Below are 15,759 nucleotides of genomic sequence, written 5' to 3' on the forward strand. Positions count from 1 at the left end.
GCTATAAAAAGAATGAGCGTTGACTAAGTTTCTGTCCAAATGGTAAAACAATAAAGCATAACGTTATTCCTCTTTTAGAGAAAATAGTTCATGATTCCACATAGTCAGTGTATTAGATATTCACATTCTTCTTTCGCCAGTCTACCAGATCTTTTCCCATCCAGTCAGGTAGCCATATATGAAGGTTCAACATCTACCTGAAAGTTAAAAGTTAAACAACGCGAATTTTGATAACAATGCATTCCTTTGTAATGCAGGGTTAAAAATAGACATGTGTAAACATCCATGCTAGCAGTGTAGCAGACGATTTCTGTATACAAGTGGCGAGTATATGTAGTTTTAACACGTGGAAGAGTCTATTATTCATGATACCTGCTTACAAAGAGAGGGTTTAAGCAACTTTATCAGACTTAATCTCGCTGAAAAGTATTTTCTTCTAAAGTGAAGTACATTTAACTTCCATTTCACATATATATTACGCAAAGTTAAATTTTCAAGAGCACGGATCAAGTAATTAAATGCGCATGTGTGAGTAAAATTTCAATATACCACCGTTTCTTGCAGTATGTTTGTTTTTAGTCCTGATGGTTAATGTATATGGTTTGTACAGAAGAATATTGTTAATTAAGCAATCAAATGAATGAATATAAAGCAAGCTGGCTTCCTACAAAAAAAAAAAAAAGAAAAAAAAAAGTAGTTATCACTTATTGTCATTTGAAGAAGGATGACTGTTTTTTTTTTTTTTTTTTTTTTTTTTTTCAGATCTTAATCTATAGTTAGCCTTTCAGATCTTAGCCCAATTGCTAATGTCTGATTGTATCAGCCGGTACTGGCTTAGGAAGAAGGGTGCTTTTCTTATCCTTTGTATTGGACTGTAACTGAATTTTGAATTTATGATTACTGCTTAAGAATGAACTTTTTTTTAGCCCATTTGGCTATGTTCAATCGTTTCTAATAATAAAAAAAAGAAAGTTGCTATTATCTCCATTGTGTTGGATGGTATTTGATTTTGAATTTATGATTAATGTATATTGAGTGTGTTTCGCCCATTTGGCTATGTTCGATCGTTTCTAATAAAAAAAGGAGAAAATTAAGAAAGTTGCTATTGTCTCCATTGTGTTGGATGGTACTTGATTTTGAATTTATGATTAATGTGTATTGACTGTGTTTCGCCCGTTTGGCTGTGTTCGATCGTTTCTAACAAAAAAGAGAAAGTTAAGAAAGTTGCTATTATCTCCATTGTGTTGGATGGTACTTGATTTTGAATTTATGATTAATGTGTATTGACTGTGTTTCGCTCATTTGGCTATGTTCGATCATTTCTAATAAAAAAAGAGAAAGTTAAGAAAGTTGCTGTTATCTCGATTGTGTTGGGTGGTACTTGATTTTGAATTTATGATTAATGTATATTGACTGTGTTTCGCCCATTTGGCTATGTTCGATCATTTCTAATAAAAAAGAGAAAGTTAAGAAAGTTGCTATTATCTCCATTGTGTTGGATGGTACTTGATTTTGAATTGATGTTTAATGTATATTGACTGTGTTTCGCCCATTTGGCTATGTTCGATCATTTAAAAAGAAAAAGAAAAAAAAAAATGGTTGCCGATTATATCCATTGTGTTGGATGGTAACCGGATTTTGAATCTATGATTAATGTATATTGATGAACTCTATTTAGCCCATTTGGCTGTGTTTGATCATTTAAAAAAAAAAAATAAATAAAAAATAAAAATAAAAAATTAAAAAAAAAAAAAAAAAAAAGAAACAAAAAAAAAAACAAACAAAAAAACAACAACATAGGTTGCCCATTATATCCATTGTGTTGGATGGTAACCAAATTTTTGAATTATTGATTATTGTACACTGAGTGTTTAGCCCATTTGGCTATGTTCGATCATTAAACAAAAAAAAAAAAAAAAAAAATAGGTTGCCCATTATATCCATTGTGTTGGATGGTAACCAGATTTTGAATTAATGATTATTGAAAATTGATGAACTATGTTCAGCCCATTTGGCTATGTTCGATAATTTCAAAAAAAAAAAAAAAAGAAAAAAAATAGTTTGACGATTATATCCATTGTGTTGGATTGAATTTATGATTATTGTACATCGATGAACTGTCTTTAGCCCATTTGGCTATGTTCGATCATTTAATAACAAAATAAAAAATAAAAAATAGGTTGCCGATTATATCCCTTTTGTTGGATGGTAACCGGATTTTGAATCTATGGTTAATGTACATTGATGAACTGTGTTTAGCCCATTTGGCTATGTTCAATCATTTTTTAAAAAGGTTTCGGATTACAAGCATTGTGTTGGATGGAAACCGGATTTTGAATTAATGATTTATGTATATTGATGAACTTATTTTAGCCGATTATATCCATTGTGTTGGATGGTAACAGGATTTTGAATTTATGATTAATGTATATTGATGAACTGTGTTTAGCCCATTTGGCTATGTTCAATCATTTATAAAAGAGTAGGTTGTCGACTATATCCATTGTGTTTGATGGTAACCGGATTTTGAATTTAACATTAATGTATATTGGTGAACTGTGTTTAGCCCATCTGACTCTGTTCTATCATTAACAAAATGGTTGCCGATTATTTAATTTGTGTTGATGGTAACCGGATAGTTGCCGATTATATACTTTGTGTTTAGATGGTAATCGGATTTTTAATTTATGATTAATGTATATTGATGAACTGCGTTTGCCCATTTGGCTATGTTCTATCATAAAAAAGAGAGTTGCTCATTATATTCATTGTGTTGGATGGTAATTAGATTTTGAATGCATGACTAATGTATATTGATGAATTTATTTTAGCCCATTTGTTAAATGATTGACCATTTCAGTCTTATTAACTGATTGCCCACTATAGACATTGTGTATGCTGGTGACATGATTTCGAATTGATGTGCTGCCAAATTGCAAATTTGTCATATTTTCCTTTCTATCTCAAAGTTTATTCCGGGCTAGCAACAAATTTACATATATTAATATATTTTATGCCAAATTGTCAAGTATACAATTAACTATTTCTAGACAATATGACGATCAACACGTCAAAAACCCAAGGAGTTCCGCAACACAGTCCAGATGGTACAGCCACACCGCAAAGCCACCCAGCCGTTTCAGCCCCGCAACCGGTGAATCTGAACCCGCAACAACTTGTGGTTGTGGTGAGCCTTGTTGCAGAACACCATTGTTCCGTGTTTGCGCGGCGAAGGAGCATTTTGGATGATGATTCGCGGCACTGTCAGACAGTGTTGAACAAAATGGTGAGTGGTTCCGATGTAGAGCATTTATAACGACTTGGGAGACCACGTTTCAGCAAATGTTAAAATTAAGATGGTTAATGGCGAATTCATTGAGTAAACAGTATTGTTACGCTCAGATCACATTTATAACTGTCAAGGTCAGAGTTTTTTTGTTACTGACGCAGACTGATATCTAAAATTTCAGTCAAAGGCTCCGACCAATAGATTCATTGCCGGTCCTTAATGTACATGTACATGAGTATCTATATATACCGTGCGCAAGAAAATGTTATGACTTTAGTTTTCAAGGTATTTGTACCAAATTTGCTTGTGTATACGAACTTTACGCGTTGTCATAGGAAGCACTCTAGGAAGTATTTATTGTTTCAGAATCACGTAGCTACCAATCAATATCGTTCTATGTACTCGTCACTTGGACCTCGTGGAAACTTCAGATAGTCAAAACCGGCATCTCAAAGAGGGTCACTTAAACCTCCATTCCCTCACCAAAAACCCTTATTGAATTAGCAGTATTACAAGTCTACCTTTCTTTATATCCAAATAAATAAGTGGCAGCTGAATTTTTAGAGGGTTCTAACAAAGGGTTTCGATTACAAAACCAGCGCCTTCAAATTAGGACGGGATTATTTTACGGCAAGACGTTACCTATGAGTGTGCAATCTCTTGCTGCCATTGGGAAAAGTTTGATAATTTATTACAATAGCTGGTGCGGTACAAGAGGAAATCCGAAAGGCTGTTTTATAGATATATGCAAATACCTTAACTTCCCGTAGCAAAAAAAAAAAAAAAAAAAAAAGTATGAAAATAATGCAAATACATGTATGTTGATCTTTAAATTTCTGTAGCAGAGCCATTTCCTTTCTAGACTATTTAGTAGTAGTTTCTATGCTATTATGTGCAATTTGGTTAAAAGTTCTCATCATTTAAGAGTGACCAGTTCAATAACAGATGATATGGTTATCATTTTGTTTGACAGTTTTAATGGTTACTGCAGCTTCCACGACTTACACTGATTGGATAGTTCTGTCCTAAACTTCTTTACTGATAGCGCTGGCGTACATGAACTAGGACGCGCAGCTTTTTCGAAGTAGTTTGATTTTCTACATTTGGCCTTCTAGAGGGCAGACGTTCGTATATGCAATAACGTAACCTTTTTATATTTTAATATTATAAAATAATAATAACATTATATATTTAGTGCCGATCGTGTCAGCTTTACTTGCATGCACAGACGACTTGCACCTTATTCCACTTTTAGCCCATCTTTTAATCAAGAATGTAGCTCGTCATACAACAAGTTTGTATATCTCGGACATTTCTTCTATTGTAAAATTAATAGTCTCGAACATCTTACTTAAAGATTTATGTTACGTTGAATGCTTATCAGTTTTGATAGTTACATCGGACAATTGACATCAGGCAACCTATAACGCTTGATTTACTTCGTAAACTTATACAGGTGACAAATACTGTTTTCTCTTCTATATTTGAGGCATTACAGTTTTCAGCAGTATTTTCACTGACCATTTTTGATTTTTAAGGATATGTGAGCTTGTACACACGAACCCAAACTCCTCGAATATAAGTGCTAAAGGTCACGCATTATGTGAGGGAGACGTTAGTATTGTAAGCATTGGTGTACTTCGCAAAATTCTGCATTCATCAAAAAACGATCAGAAAAAGGTGAAGAAGTAACTATTCATTTACAACCTTGCACATTGTTCTACTTGACCCCTGGATTTAATAGAGAGATATGGTTGTTCGACCATCTAGTGCTTCAAACTAGTGCCATTCCATATAAACCACATTCATTCAGAGTAGGTGCTGCAACAGCAGCATGACTGCTTACGATATTACAAGAATGGGGCGTTGCGCCCCGGATTCAAGTGCATTTAAATATAACATTAGAATCCTCTCACGTCAGCTGTTGTCACTCAGATCTTAAGCATATAAGCAGTTTCATTGTACCTGCCATCTGTTTGCCTTTTTTTGTTGACAATTGTTTTCAGCTTTTCAGTGCGTCCTACCCATATTTGGATAGTTGGATGTTCAATTATAAAGTCGGTATTTCGTTACGACAAGGAATCAGCTGAGGGTTTTCAACTTGTAATGCAGCGTCATAATGCGACCATACTGTGTCAGAGTCAGGGTGGTATGAAAAGGCGGCAAGTTAAACCATTAATCTTACACTTGTTTCCTTTTGAAGTAAATCAAGGTATCATTGTTATTCACTGAGTAATTAACTTATTTTTCATTACAGAGAGCGTTAATAATTTCGCTGCTCATTCCGTGACGGGTCTCTTCAACAGGGATGGGGTGCACTTGTCATAATTTGGAAATATTTTGTTTTTATTCACTCTGCAACACAAGCTTCAGTCCTTTTTAGCAATAAATTATTAAGGCACAGCTTCTCAGGCAGGGTTTGCTTCGCTATACTGGTGGCGGTTGTCAAGAATTTTTCACGTTGTTCCAAATTCTCGACGTGGCGGTTAGGTCAGCCTCCACCAGTATATCTTAACGTTGTGTAATAAGAAGTTTGTTTGTTTCAAGTATACTGTATTAGGCCTCTGTTCACAGGGCCTCCACATCTGCATTTTAAACATATACTTTATATCATATGTATTTGTATATTGACATTTATGTGAAGCTGTGACCAATTTCTGCCAACCATTAATTTAAACGAAATTAGATATTAATTGCTTGCTATAGTAAAATTGTTAATAGTAAAAGTAATGTATTCATACAACTGTCTTGAGTTGTTCTTTTTAGTATTATTATTTCTGTGCCAAGCTATCTTCAGTAATGTGTTTTTAATGATTACCATTCAAAACCTGTTACTGAAGGAGCTCTTATCCTGTTGTAAGGGCCCGTTTTAAGCTTATGTCTTGTTGGTATATTAATATACTTGTTGCGATATAATCTCCTTTTGGGTCCTTTCAGTTTTGCACATGGAAGAAGAAGGTCGTTTGCAAATAGATGCGAGTGTTGATTTTGCTTCTTATCGAAGGAATCCTCGATTGTTTATACTAGCTGATGTTTAATATCCCACCCTCACTCCCCTTATTTTGCTTGTGTTCTCCTTTTTCTTTATAATTTCAGGTACATCTTATGTGTTCAAGTTCAGCCTACACCTTCCTTCCCTTCAGTCGTTACAGCTTCACATGGAATATTGGCAGTTTTCACATGTTGATGTATGGACATGACAATGTTTGTTTTCCAGAACTGTGAAATGTGTATGTGTCATATATAAACGTTTAACGTAGTCACTGATTCTGTATGTCTGTTTTTGTATACCTGATCTCCGTTGAATTCTGATCCCAGGTTCGGCGGTTAGGTCAGCCTCCACCAGTATATCTTAACGTTGTGTAATAAGAAGTTTGTTTGTTTCAAGTATACTGTATTAGGCCTCTGTTCACAGGGCCTCCACATCTGCATTTTAAACATATACTTTATATCATATGTATTTGTATATTGACATTTATGTGAAGCTGTGACCAATTTCTGCCAACCATTAATTTAAACGAAATTAGATATTAATTGCTTGCTATAGTAAAATTGTTAATAGTAAAAGTAATGTATTCATACAACTGTCTTGGGTTGTTCTTTTTAGTATTATTATTTCTGTGCCAAGCTATCTTCAGTAATTGTTTGTATTACGTTTACGTTCATTAAACCGTTTCTGTCTTATAGTCTTTTCATAACCCGACATTGATTCAATAAGTTTTACTCTGTTACTATCTGACCTATTTTCTCTAAACCTATTTCAATCACAATAAAATCTGTCTCTTTTTAATGAACATTCTTCGTCAAACTATGTTTTATTTTAAATCCGTGGCGGAAGGTTTATGTAACTCCGATTTTATAATCTTTTTTAAAATGTGGTGCGCAAACACTGTGCATAATGTTTGAAAAATGTAAAAGATTTGTATCGATTGAAGATGGATTACTTTCATCATTTAAACAGCTTGTTAAATTATTCAATTCTGAGATGAAATTCTCGCTGTTTATTTTTCTTCATATTTTTCAGTTTTATTAGTATCCCATTTATAAGAGGTATCGGTTTTTCTGTTTTCATCTGTAGAGATAACACAATGTAAAGTAAAATTCTAAACACAATGATCGGACAAGATACTTGGTCTCTTAACATTAAAACTCTGAAATAAGTCCACAATTGACGGACTACATATGACATAATCAACCAGACTTCTTTCATTTCTGCTAATATATGTTACCTTTCCAGCATCATTTTTGAAAATGTTTTAGCGCAAAAATGCCGTGTTAGTTCTTGGAACTGCGACGAGATACCTGGTAGCTATCATGATAATATTCTACAGAAATGTTGTGCATTTTCCTGAAAACATTATCGTAATAAATTACTTTTTAAGATATTCTTTTTATTTTTTAGGAAACTTTAGGCTATTGAGAGATGTTTTCAGGAAAGCTCGAAATATCAAGATAATTGCTGAAAGTATCGACATAGCTGTCTTGCTAAGTAATGGCAACTGTGGGCACTAACACACACAAAAAATCGAGATACTAAGTTAAATTATTGCATTGATATAGACTATTGAGATAATCTTTTAAGATAACTTCGTTTCTTAAAAGTATTGCGCTGGTTACTTATTAGACTAGTTCCTAGACTATGATATATCTTTTTACATTCTTATGATTGAATGTAGTGAACTGAGCCAGTCTATAACCTATGTCCAGTATCATAATTTAATATGATAACTGAAACACCATTCCTCTGTGTAATTCTCTAAAATGTACTGGATTTTGTCCGTATGAAATCGATTTATACAAAAAAAGGGAATAATGTAGAAATATATTTATTACCAGTCTAGTGGCTAGTGTAGCTACCTATCATCTCATGTTAAAATTGTGCCACCATACTTAACAGTTATTAATTTTTATTAGTTAACCCATGCCATTTAGTTTTAAAGGGGAACAACTTTTTCAGAATATTTCAAGGATCCATCGTACGGGACAGCACTGCATTACATGTAATGTAGACTGTCGGTAAAGATGTTGTTTGTTTATCAAATATTTCTTTGTTTGATAAACTATTTACTCCTAAACCTTAAAGACCAACCAAAAGCTAATACTCACATGAACGTAGTTGTTGTGTGTAGGCCTTTACCGCGTTAACTTGTTTTTAAAACATTATGTGCTAGCTTTTTTACATTTGTTATTCAGTGATATTGTTTTATTGTGTTCCGTTTGGACCATCATTTTTTTATTACTTAGCCACATACCTCGAAAGCCGAAATCACGACACTACGATGAGATGATAATAACAGTCGAAATCACTACTTTGAAAACTCAAAACTACGATAGTGAAAGTCGATAACTTTTCTCGTTTTCACTATCGTGGTTTCATGTTTCCATCATCGTGCTTTCGACTTTCGTTATCGTAGTTTCGATTTTCAACATCTTAATTTCGATTTTCAAGTCGAAACAACGATGTTGAAATTCGAAACTAAAACAATGATGAAAGTTGAAAGTTCGATTGTGAAAGTTGAAACCACGCTGATGAAAACACTTAAGATGGTTGCTACCTACACATACAACCCAACTTAGGCCAATTAAAGCGAAGTGTTCTGGCAGACTGCAAATAGTTGTATATCTTCTCAGATTCTTCAAAAACAGAATCATATAAATACAACACTTATATCAAATTCCTGTTCTTGATTCTGCTATCAGTAGGAAAGTAGAAAATGATTAACATAATTATGTTAAAAATCTTAATACTTAATACTTTTTCTTTTCAATTTAAAATTCTTATCGGTTGTATTAATTATATGTGAATATTATTGAATTTATTGTATTTGCCTGATTTCCCGTACAGATTAAATAACATATATGCTAAAACACCAGATTAAGGTATCATTTCTGGGATATCTAGATTCTTCATACAGTTCACTCATTAATGATATCATGACTTAACTTAATATTTCATGTTCATTTTTTGATATCACGAATGATTTGTATATCTATATCGTAACATGCAACTAAAGATGTCCTTGAAATGGAAAATTAAAGCTATTTACATTCTGATACTTTAAACCTGTTTTCTGTGTGCTGATAGCTTCTATGATATAAATTTGATTATTTAGTTCTTCATGTAAAAGAATGAAGTTTAGATAGCATAAGAAAAAAAAAACATTGAGAAAACTATATAATAGAATATATCAACTAATATTTTGGCATCGCAAATTGTTAATTGATATCTAAATCGCTTAAACTAGCTACCAACTGATATCTTGGGAAACGATTTAATAACGTAATGTTAATAGGACAAATACGGAAAAAAAGAAGTAGCTAAGAGTTGATAAAATCAAAACGATTTCAAGATAGTTATCAATGTTTTCTTGGTATCATTAGATATTTTACATGTCAAAATAAATGAGAGATGTGAAAGCACACAAGTCAAATATCGTACTTAGAGAAATCCGAAATTCTTTTTGTGAATGTCGCTACTATTTCGTTTGTATGATAGAGCTATAGCATACATATCACAACCAATGTAATGTTTAAGGCACAGAGACATCATTTCATAATCAAATTTTTTAAAACGGAGGATAGCATGCATAAAAATATTATGACTATGGGCATCACAAACTGAAAAATTTAGTTTCTAATAATAGAAAAAGGGATTTTTTTCTTGCTCTGTAACAAACAAGAAAGATTTATAAGCCCCACTAAATCTGAATCACTAGAACATATTGACTAGGACACTGACCATCTGTAATCACTAAACACTGATCTAATCCACCAATTTTACCGAGTAACAAATTTCTGACAGGTCAGCTTAAGTTCACATCTGCTAAAGATATTCATCAATGTTTTAACATGAAAATTAGATACCGAGATGCTAAAATTAATTTGGCTCTGTATGTTTTTAAAGTATGGATTTTAACCAAATTGCCATAAATATAGTATTGACGACAAAGAGCTACCGTATAGAAGTTACTGCAACTTATGTTTTCGAGATTTGAAATATAATTATAAATTCAGAATTTGATAGTAGGTGAATACAGGTCAAGAGAGAAAAGGAAAATTAGCTGAGATAGTAAATGTTGAAATACTTAAAAAAATATCCCACTGGTAGTCAGACTACTTTAGTGTTTTGTACGAACCCATAAATGAATGGTAAATTTTGCAAAGTATGCAACGTTTTTTCACTGAAAACTGATATATCAAATTTCGTTTACATCGCTCTAAATTATACAGTAGTATGGATACTCTAATACTTATAAAATAAATTGCTCTCAGCAAATATCAAGTACTCAAGTACTTCTTTATCTCATGATCATTGACTGACACGAGTAAATAAACTTCAGTTACAGAAGTACGTTATCTCAAGACTTTACTGTTCTTTTAATCAAATTACATGGTCTGACCGGTCAATATCCCAGCTTTGGAATAAATTAATATGTGATCATCAGCGGGTTTTACCAACTAATTGTAAATATAGAACGTTGAAACCCTGTTGAATGTTTTCTCTTTGTAGATTTAATTTCAAATTATTAACGTAGATATATATGGCTTAATTGGATAACTCATATCTCGTAGGATATAGGCAAAAATATCAATGAAAATGCATTTTGTACATAATATTCTAATGATTATAATTAGATACAATCATACAAAAGATAATAAATACTCAAGAGAATAAAAACATGTGTGCTGCTATAGAGCATCAAAGTAAACAGGTTTTGCCTTTACCCACAAGAAATAAATTCATCATGCTTAATTGATGGGACTATAATGCTTACTTTTTATACATGCACAATGCATATTTTTTGTATTGCCAATCGATTATCTACATACGAGATATTGACTTCACTTTCTATGCGTCTATGTATGTAAGAAAACACATTTTATAAGTGAAAAGGGTATTAAAATATACTAACTGAAAAACATCAAAACAACATACATTTTTACAATACGTGGTCCAGCTGGTTAATGATAATATGGCCGAAATCGTCCTAAAATGTTGACCTAGTTGCCAGTATATGACACGAGTTTTCAAGTGGTCCTGTTAGTGTAACACATATAGTATATACATTTTAAACTATAAACAGAATGAACACATCTGTGCTTACTGTGCATGATAAGATATTGTGGATTCTATTTTGCAATTCAATTATATAAACGTCTTAGGATTCTAATAGTGTCACTTTGTCATTCTTCAGAATTAATAACTGCTCCTCGGAACTCAGTTTAAAAAAAAAAAAAAAATTTATTGATACAGGGGAGAATCAATAAAGAATTATCAAAATGCAAACACGCATGGCAATTATTTCGAAAAAGGTAGGTTTCGATTATCAGAGTAGAGTAGCTAGGACAACTGTCTTTTATATCTAAATCTAGTGAAAGGATTCAGTCTATGCTCTCCGTGATAGACTAGCTCCTAGACCATGATATATCGTTTTATATGTTTCTGCCTTACTGACCTGAACGATGAAAAGACGGTTACTATTTTGGCAACGAAGATTGTATAAAATTGACTAACTAGATTGTACAATATTATATTAAGTGAACTACAGACAAAAATGAATTCGGGTAACCCGAGGTAACTTTAATAGAAAAGCGTGTTTATAAGGGAAACATTAATTTTCAAATGAAAAACATTTCAGACAAAACCCTAACAAAAATGCAAATATTATGCAAAAGAAGACAATGCTGTTTTTGTTATTTGGCGTCACACTGGCGAAAGGAAAGGGTTTGAGACTATTTATCTCAGACCTTTAATAACTTCATAATATCATACATATTTAAACACAAATGATAACATGGAAAAGGAAATGTACAAACTTCCTGATCTATTTGAGTATCTTACACATGAAAACAACAGTATAATTTTTTTGTAATTGCAAATAAGAGATTATCAACATTAAGAAGCCACTCAATGAGCCCATTGTTTGCAGTAGTTATGCAATTAAATGAGCTCTCTCTAGGCAGTAGTTATTTAATTTAGAGAGTTCTTTCTATGCAGTAGTAATACAAAGCAGTGAGCTCTTTCTACTGAGTACTTTTCCAATTCAGTAATATTTTCATGCAGCAGATATTCAGTTCAGTGAGCTTTTTTATGCAGTGGTTATTTAATTCAGTTAGATCGTTCTAGACTGTAATCATTCACTTCAGTGAGATTTTTCTAGTTAGTATTTTTTTTTTCAATTTAGTGAGCTCTTCTTGTGCAGTAGTTATTCAGTTCAGTGAGATCTTTCTAGGCAGTAATTATTCCAGTCGATGAGCTATTTCTATGCAGTAAGTTTTTTCTATGCTGTAGTAATTCAATACAGTGATATCTAGATCTTTCTATGCGGTAGTTAGTCAATTCAGTGATATCTTTCTAGGCAGTCGTTATCTAATTCAGTGAGATCCTTCTACGCAGTGGTACATTAAGTTCAGTGTGATCTTAATCTTTCTATGCGGTTTTTATTCCATTCAGTGACATCTTTCTAGGCAGTATAGTTATTCAATTCTGTGAGCTCTTTCTATGCAGTAGTATATCAAATTCAGTGTGATCTAAATCTTTCTATGATGTTTTTATTCCATTAAGTAATATCTTTCTAGGCAATAGTTAATCAGTTCAGTGAGATCTTTCTATGCTGTAGTAATTCAATTCAGTGTGATCTAAATCTTTCTATGCGGTAGTTATTCCATTCAGTGATATCTTTCTAGACAGTAGTTACTCAATTCAAAGAGCTCATTCTATGCAGAAGTTATTTTAATACAATTTCTATATGTAAGCTATCTCATGTGTTTCTCACACAATACAAACATTAATGTATGGTATATAGAACAGAATAAAATGTACATAATACCGGTGTGCCCCATTAATAATATCATATTGTATTGATATCTCGTTTCTTTTCTATATTTTGTTGCTGATTATTGTTTTATAGAGAATAACAGGCTACTGTCTTTTAATATCAATGTTATCAGATCGAGGTTGATATTGGCTGGAAGGAGTGAGAGAACCAAACCACTTCCGCCCATATCATCCGAGACCTGATCCAGACTCAGGTCAGAGATACTTTAAAGTTTTTAAAAATCACTAAAGGACCATGTATGATAAGGGGTGTTTTGGGCCCCCGATCCAATTCTGTTTTTGAATGCATCATTAGATTATAAAATATGTCTATTTTCTTGATTTAGTTGCCAAATATCTTAATAAAGTCAGTATTTTTAGAAAAAAAGTACTGATTTATATATACATGCGTCCAAGAGTGTGAATATTTGGTTTATGAGGGGATATGCTTAAAAAGTGCCATACTGAAGTTATTATTTACTTAAATTAGAACTTGATCTGATCATTTATTGCTAACACAGTGTACAATTCATTTTGACATTAAATACCCATTATAATACTTGAATAAGAAAAACAATATAAAGGGAGATAACTCTTCTTTACTCAAAACAGCTGAAAAGTAAGGTAAAAATTGTATTTTCTCAATTTTCCAAAATAAAGACACATCAAAAAATGTTTATTGTTTTATATCTATTTTATCTTATTTTGTAAGTTTAGAACTTGTCATGGTTACAAATCTAATTACTTGTTACCATGGTAACAGATTGACTTTTTATGCATTGTTTTTTAAAAGGATCCATTATTTCTCCTCAAATGCTTGTAAATGACCTTGTCAAATCAGTGTAAAACAAACAGCAGGTTGACCTGATACTATAAGATTTTCAGCAAAGCATTTGATAAAATGAGCCATGAGAAAAGTGTCAGCTGGACTTGGACATGGAATTCAATTCTTCCAAGTGTCAAGTTATCTGCGTCAAAAGAAGGAAATATCCTATTCCCTCATAATACCACCTGTATAATACATTACTAGAATATGTCGCCTCAACAGAATACCTTGTCGTGGATATCTCAAACGATCTGTCGTGGGACGCCAATATAAATAGGTCAACCAAAAAGACAAATCAAACTCCATGGCATATCAGACCCTCGTCAGACCACAGCTGGAATATTGTTCCGAAGTCTTGTCTCCATACACACAAACCAAAATAGACCAAAACAGAAGCGGTCCGAAGACGGGCAGCACGTTGGGCTATGTCTGACTTTGGCCGCAACTCCACTGTCACTGACATGCTATACAGTCAAAAATTGCACAGGCTACATCTCCGGCGCCTTTACACCCGACTCTCTCTAATGTATAAAATCTCAAATCAACTGATTGCATTCCCCATGGAAGATTATCTCATCCCCTTAACTAGGCAATAACGCCATTATCATTAGCTGTCTTACAGGGTAATCTCTGTCACCACTGACAACCTCGAATATTCCTTTTCCCAGGACTATAGTCCTGTGGAATAATCTTCCACCTGACATTCCCTACTTTCCAACCCTTGAGTAGTTTAATGCCGCTGTTTGCAACATTGAACACACTTCACCATAACCTTGTTCTTCATCCCTGTTTTTTTTTTTTAACCACTAACAAATGTTTCTTTCCCTTTTATTTGTCTCGATTTTCTTTTATTTTCTACTAAAAGTGTCTTTTTTGGGCTTGACGCGCACGGAAGTGTCTACGTCCCTGTAAATGGTTGGTCAGTATCGGGAGATAGATAGTGTCGGAAAATAGTTTGTATCAGCGGTTAGAACAGGACCTGACAAAAAATATGAAAGGAGTTCATGTGACTTTAGCCCAAATTCGCTCAAAACACAACTCCAAGGGTACAACAAGATCTTACATAACAATTTTAACTTTTCAAAAGAGACATAATTAAACAATCCAGGCCCTTTGCGCTGTGTAGTTTTATAAAATGAAAAATAAGACAGGAAAGGTTTACAATATTAGTAACAAAGTACGAAATATATTTTGTTTTCTGTCTATTATACATTGTAACTCAATAATTTACTATGAACTATCTAACAAACATACATAAACAATATGAGATTGAAACACATCACTTAAACACTTGACCCAGCTTGTGGTGTAAAAGAGCAAATCTATGTACGTTACCATTTACTTCCTGTTGCAATTCACGTTTAAAATAAATGGTTGAAACTAGATGACTTGCTGTAAATACATACTGCATTGTCCTCATTTTATTCAAGTGCGCAAGAAGTCAAAAATTCATATAGTTACCTTTTTATATAGCAGTTTCACTCATTTGATGATCATCAATTAAGATCAGATTAAGTTTCATATATACATGCTTTTTGAAAACTTTTTTTATGCTGAAAGGCTTTTCTAACTGGATACCTGGATACCTGGCCTTGTTGTTATTGACATACATTGAATCCCACCAGGATTGTATTAATTCTTTAATCTATTATTTAGGATTTCAGTAATTAATTATGTGTAAAAGATAAAAACGAAAATGTTTATTCCCATCCATTAATTTTTAAGTATATTTAATTGTTCAAATTTCTTCTTTTTAGAATACCACACTTGTCTTCCTTGTACTATTTGTCATTCTTACAGACAATTAGCCCATACGGACATTTGATA

The 15,759-nt window shown here is 32.7% G+C and overlaps 1 protein-coding gene across 1 annotated transcript; it reads left to right on the plus strand.

The window, feature by feature from the left end:
- Positions 1-1,777: 1,777 nt before the first annotated feature.
- On the plus strand, positions 1,778-6,925 carry LOC128556862 (uncharacterized). The gene is made up of 2 exons (XM_053542673.1): positions 1,778-3,286; positions 6,386-6,925. The coding sequence occupies exons 1-2, from the start codon at positions 3,056-3,058 to the stop codon at positions 6,512-6,514; spliced, it is 360 nt and encodes a 119-aa protein (XP_053398648.1). The 5' UTR covers positions 1,778-3,055; the 3' UTR covers positions 6,515-6,925.
- Positions 6,926-15,759: the final 8,834 nt, after the last annotated feature.

The sequence above is a fragment of the Mercenaria mercenaria genome, chromosome 5 (assembly GCF_021730395.1).
Source record: "Mercenaria mercenaria strain notata chromosome 5, MADL_Memer_1, whole genome shotgun sequence".
NCBI lineage: Eukaryota > Metazoa > Mollusca > Bivalvia > Venerida > Veneridae > Mercenaria > Mercenaria mercenaria.

What these genes read in the sequence shown, in the direction of transcription:
- LOC128556862 (XM_053542673.1), top strand. Translation starts at nt 3,056, where the DNA reads ATGACGATCAACACGTCAAAAACCCAAGGAGTTCCGCAACACAGTCCA. An exon ending in AGACAGTGTTGAACAAAATG is followed by an intron (nt 3,287 to 6,385) that starts GTGAGTGGTTCC and finishes TTATAATTTCAG; the next exon opens with GTACATCTTATGTGTTCAAG.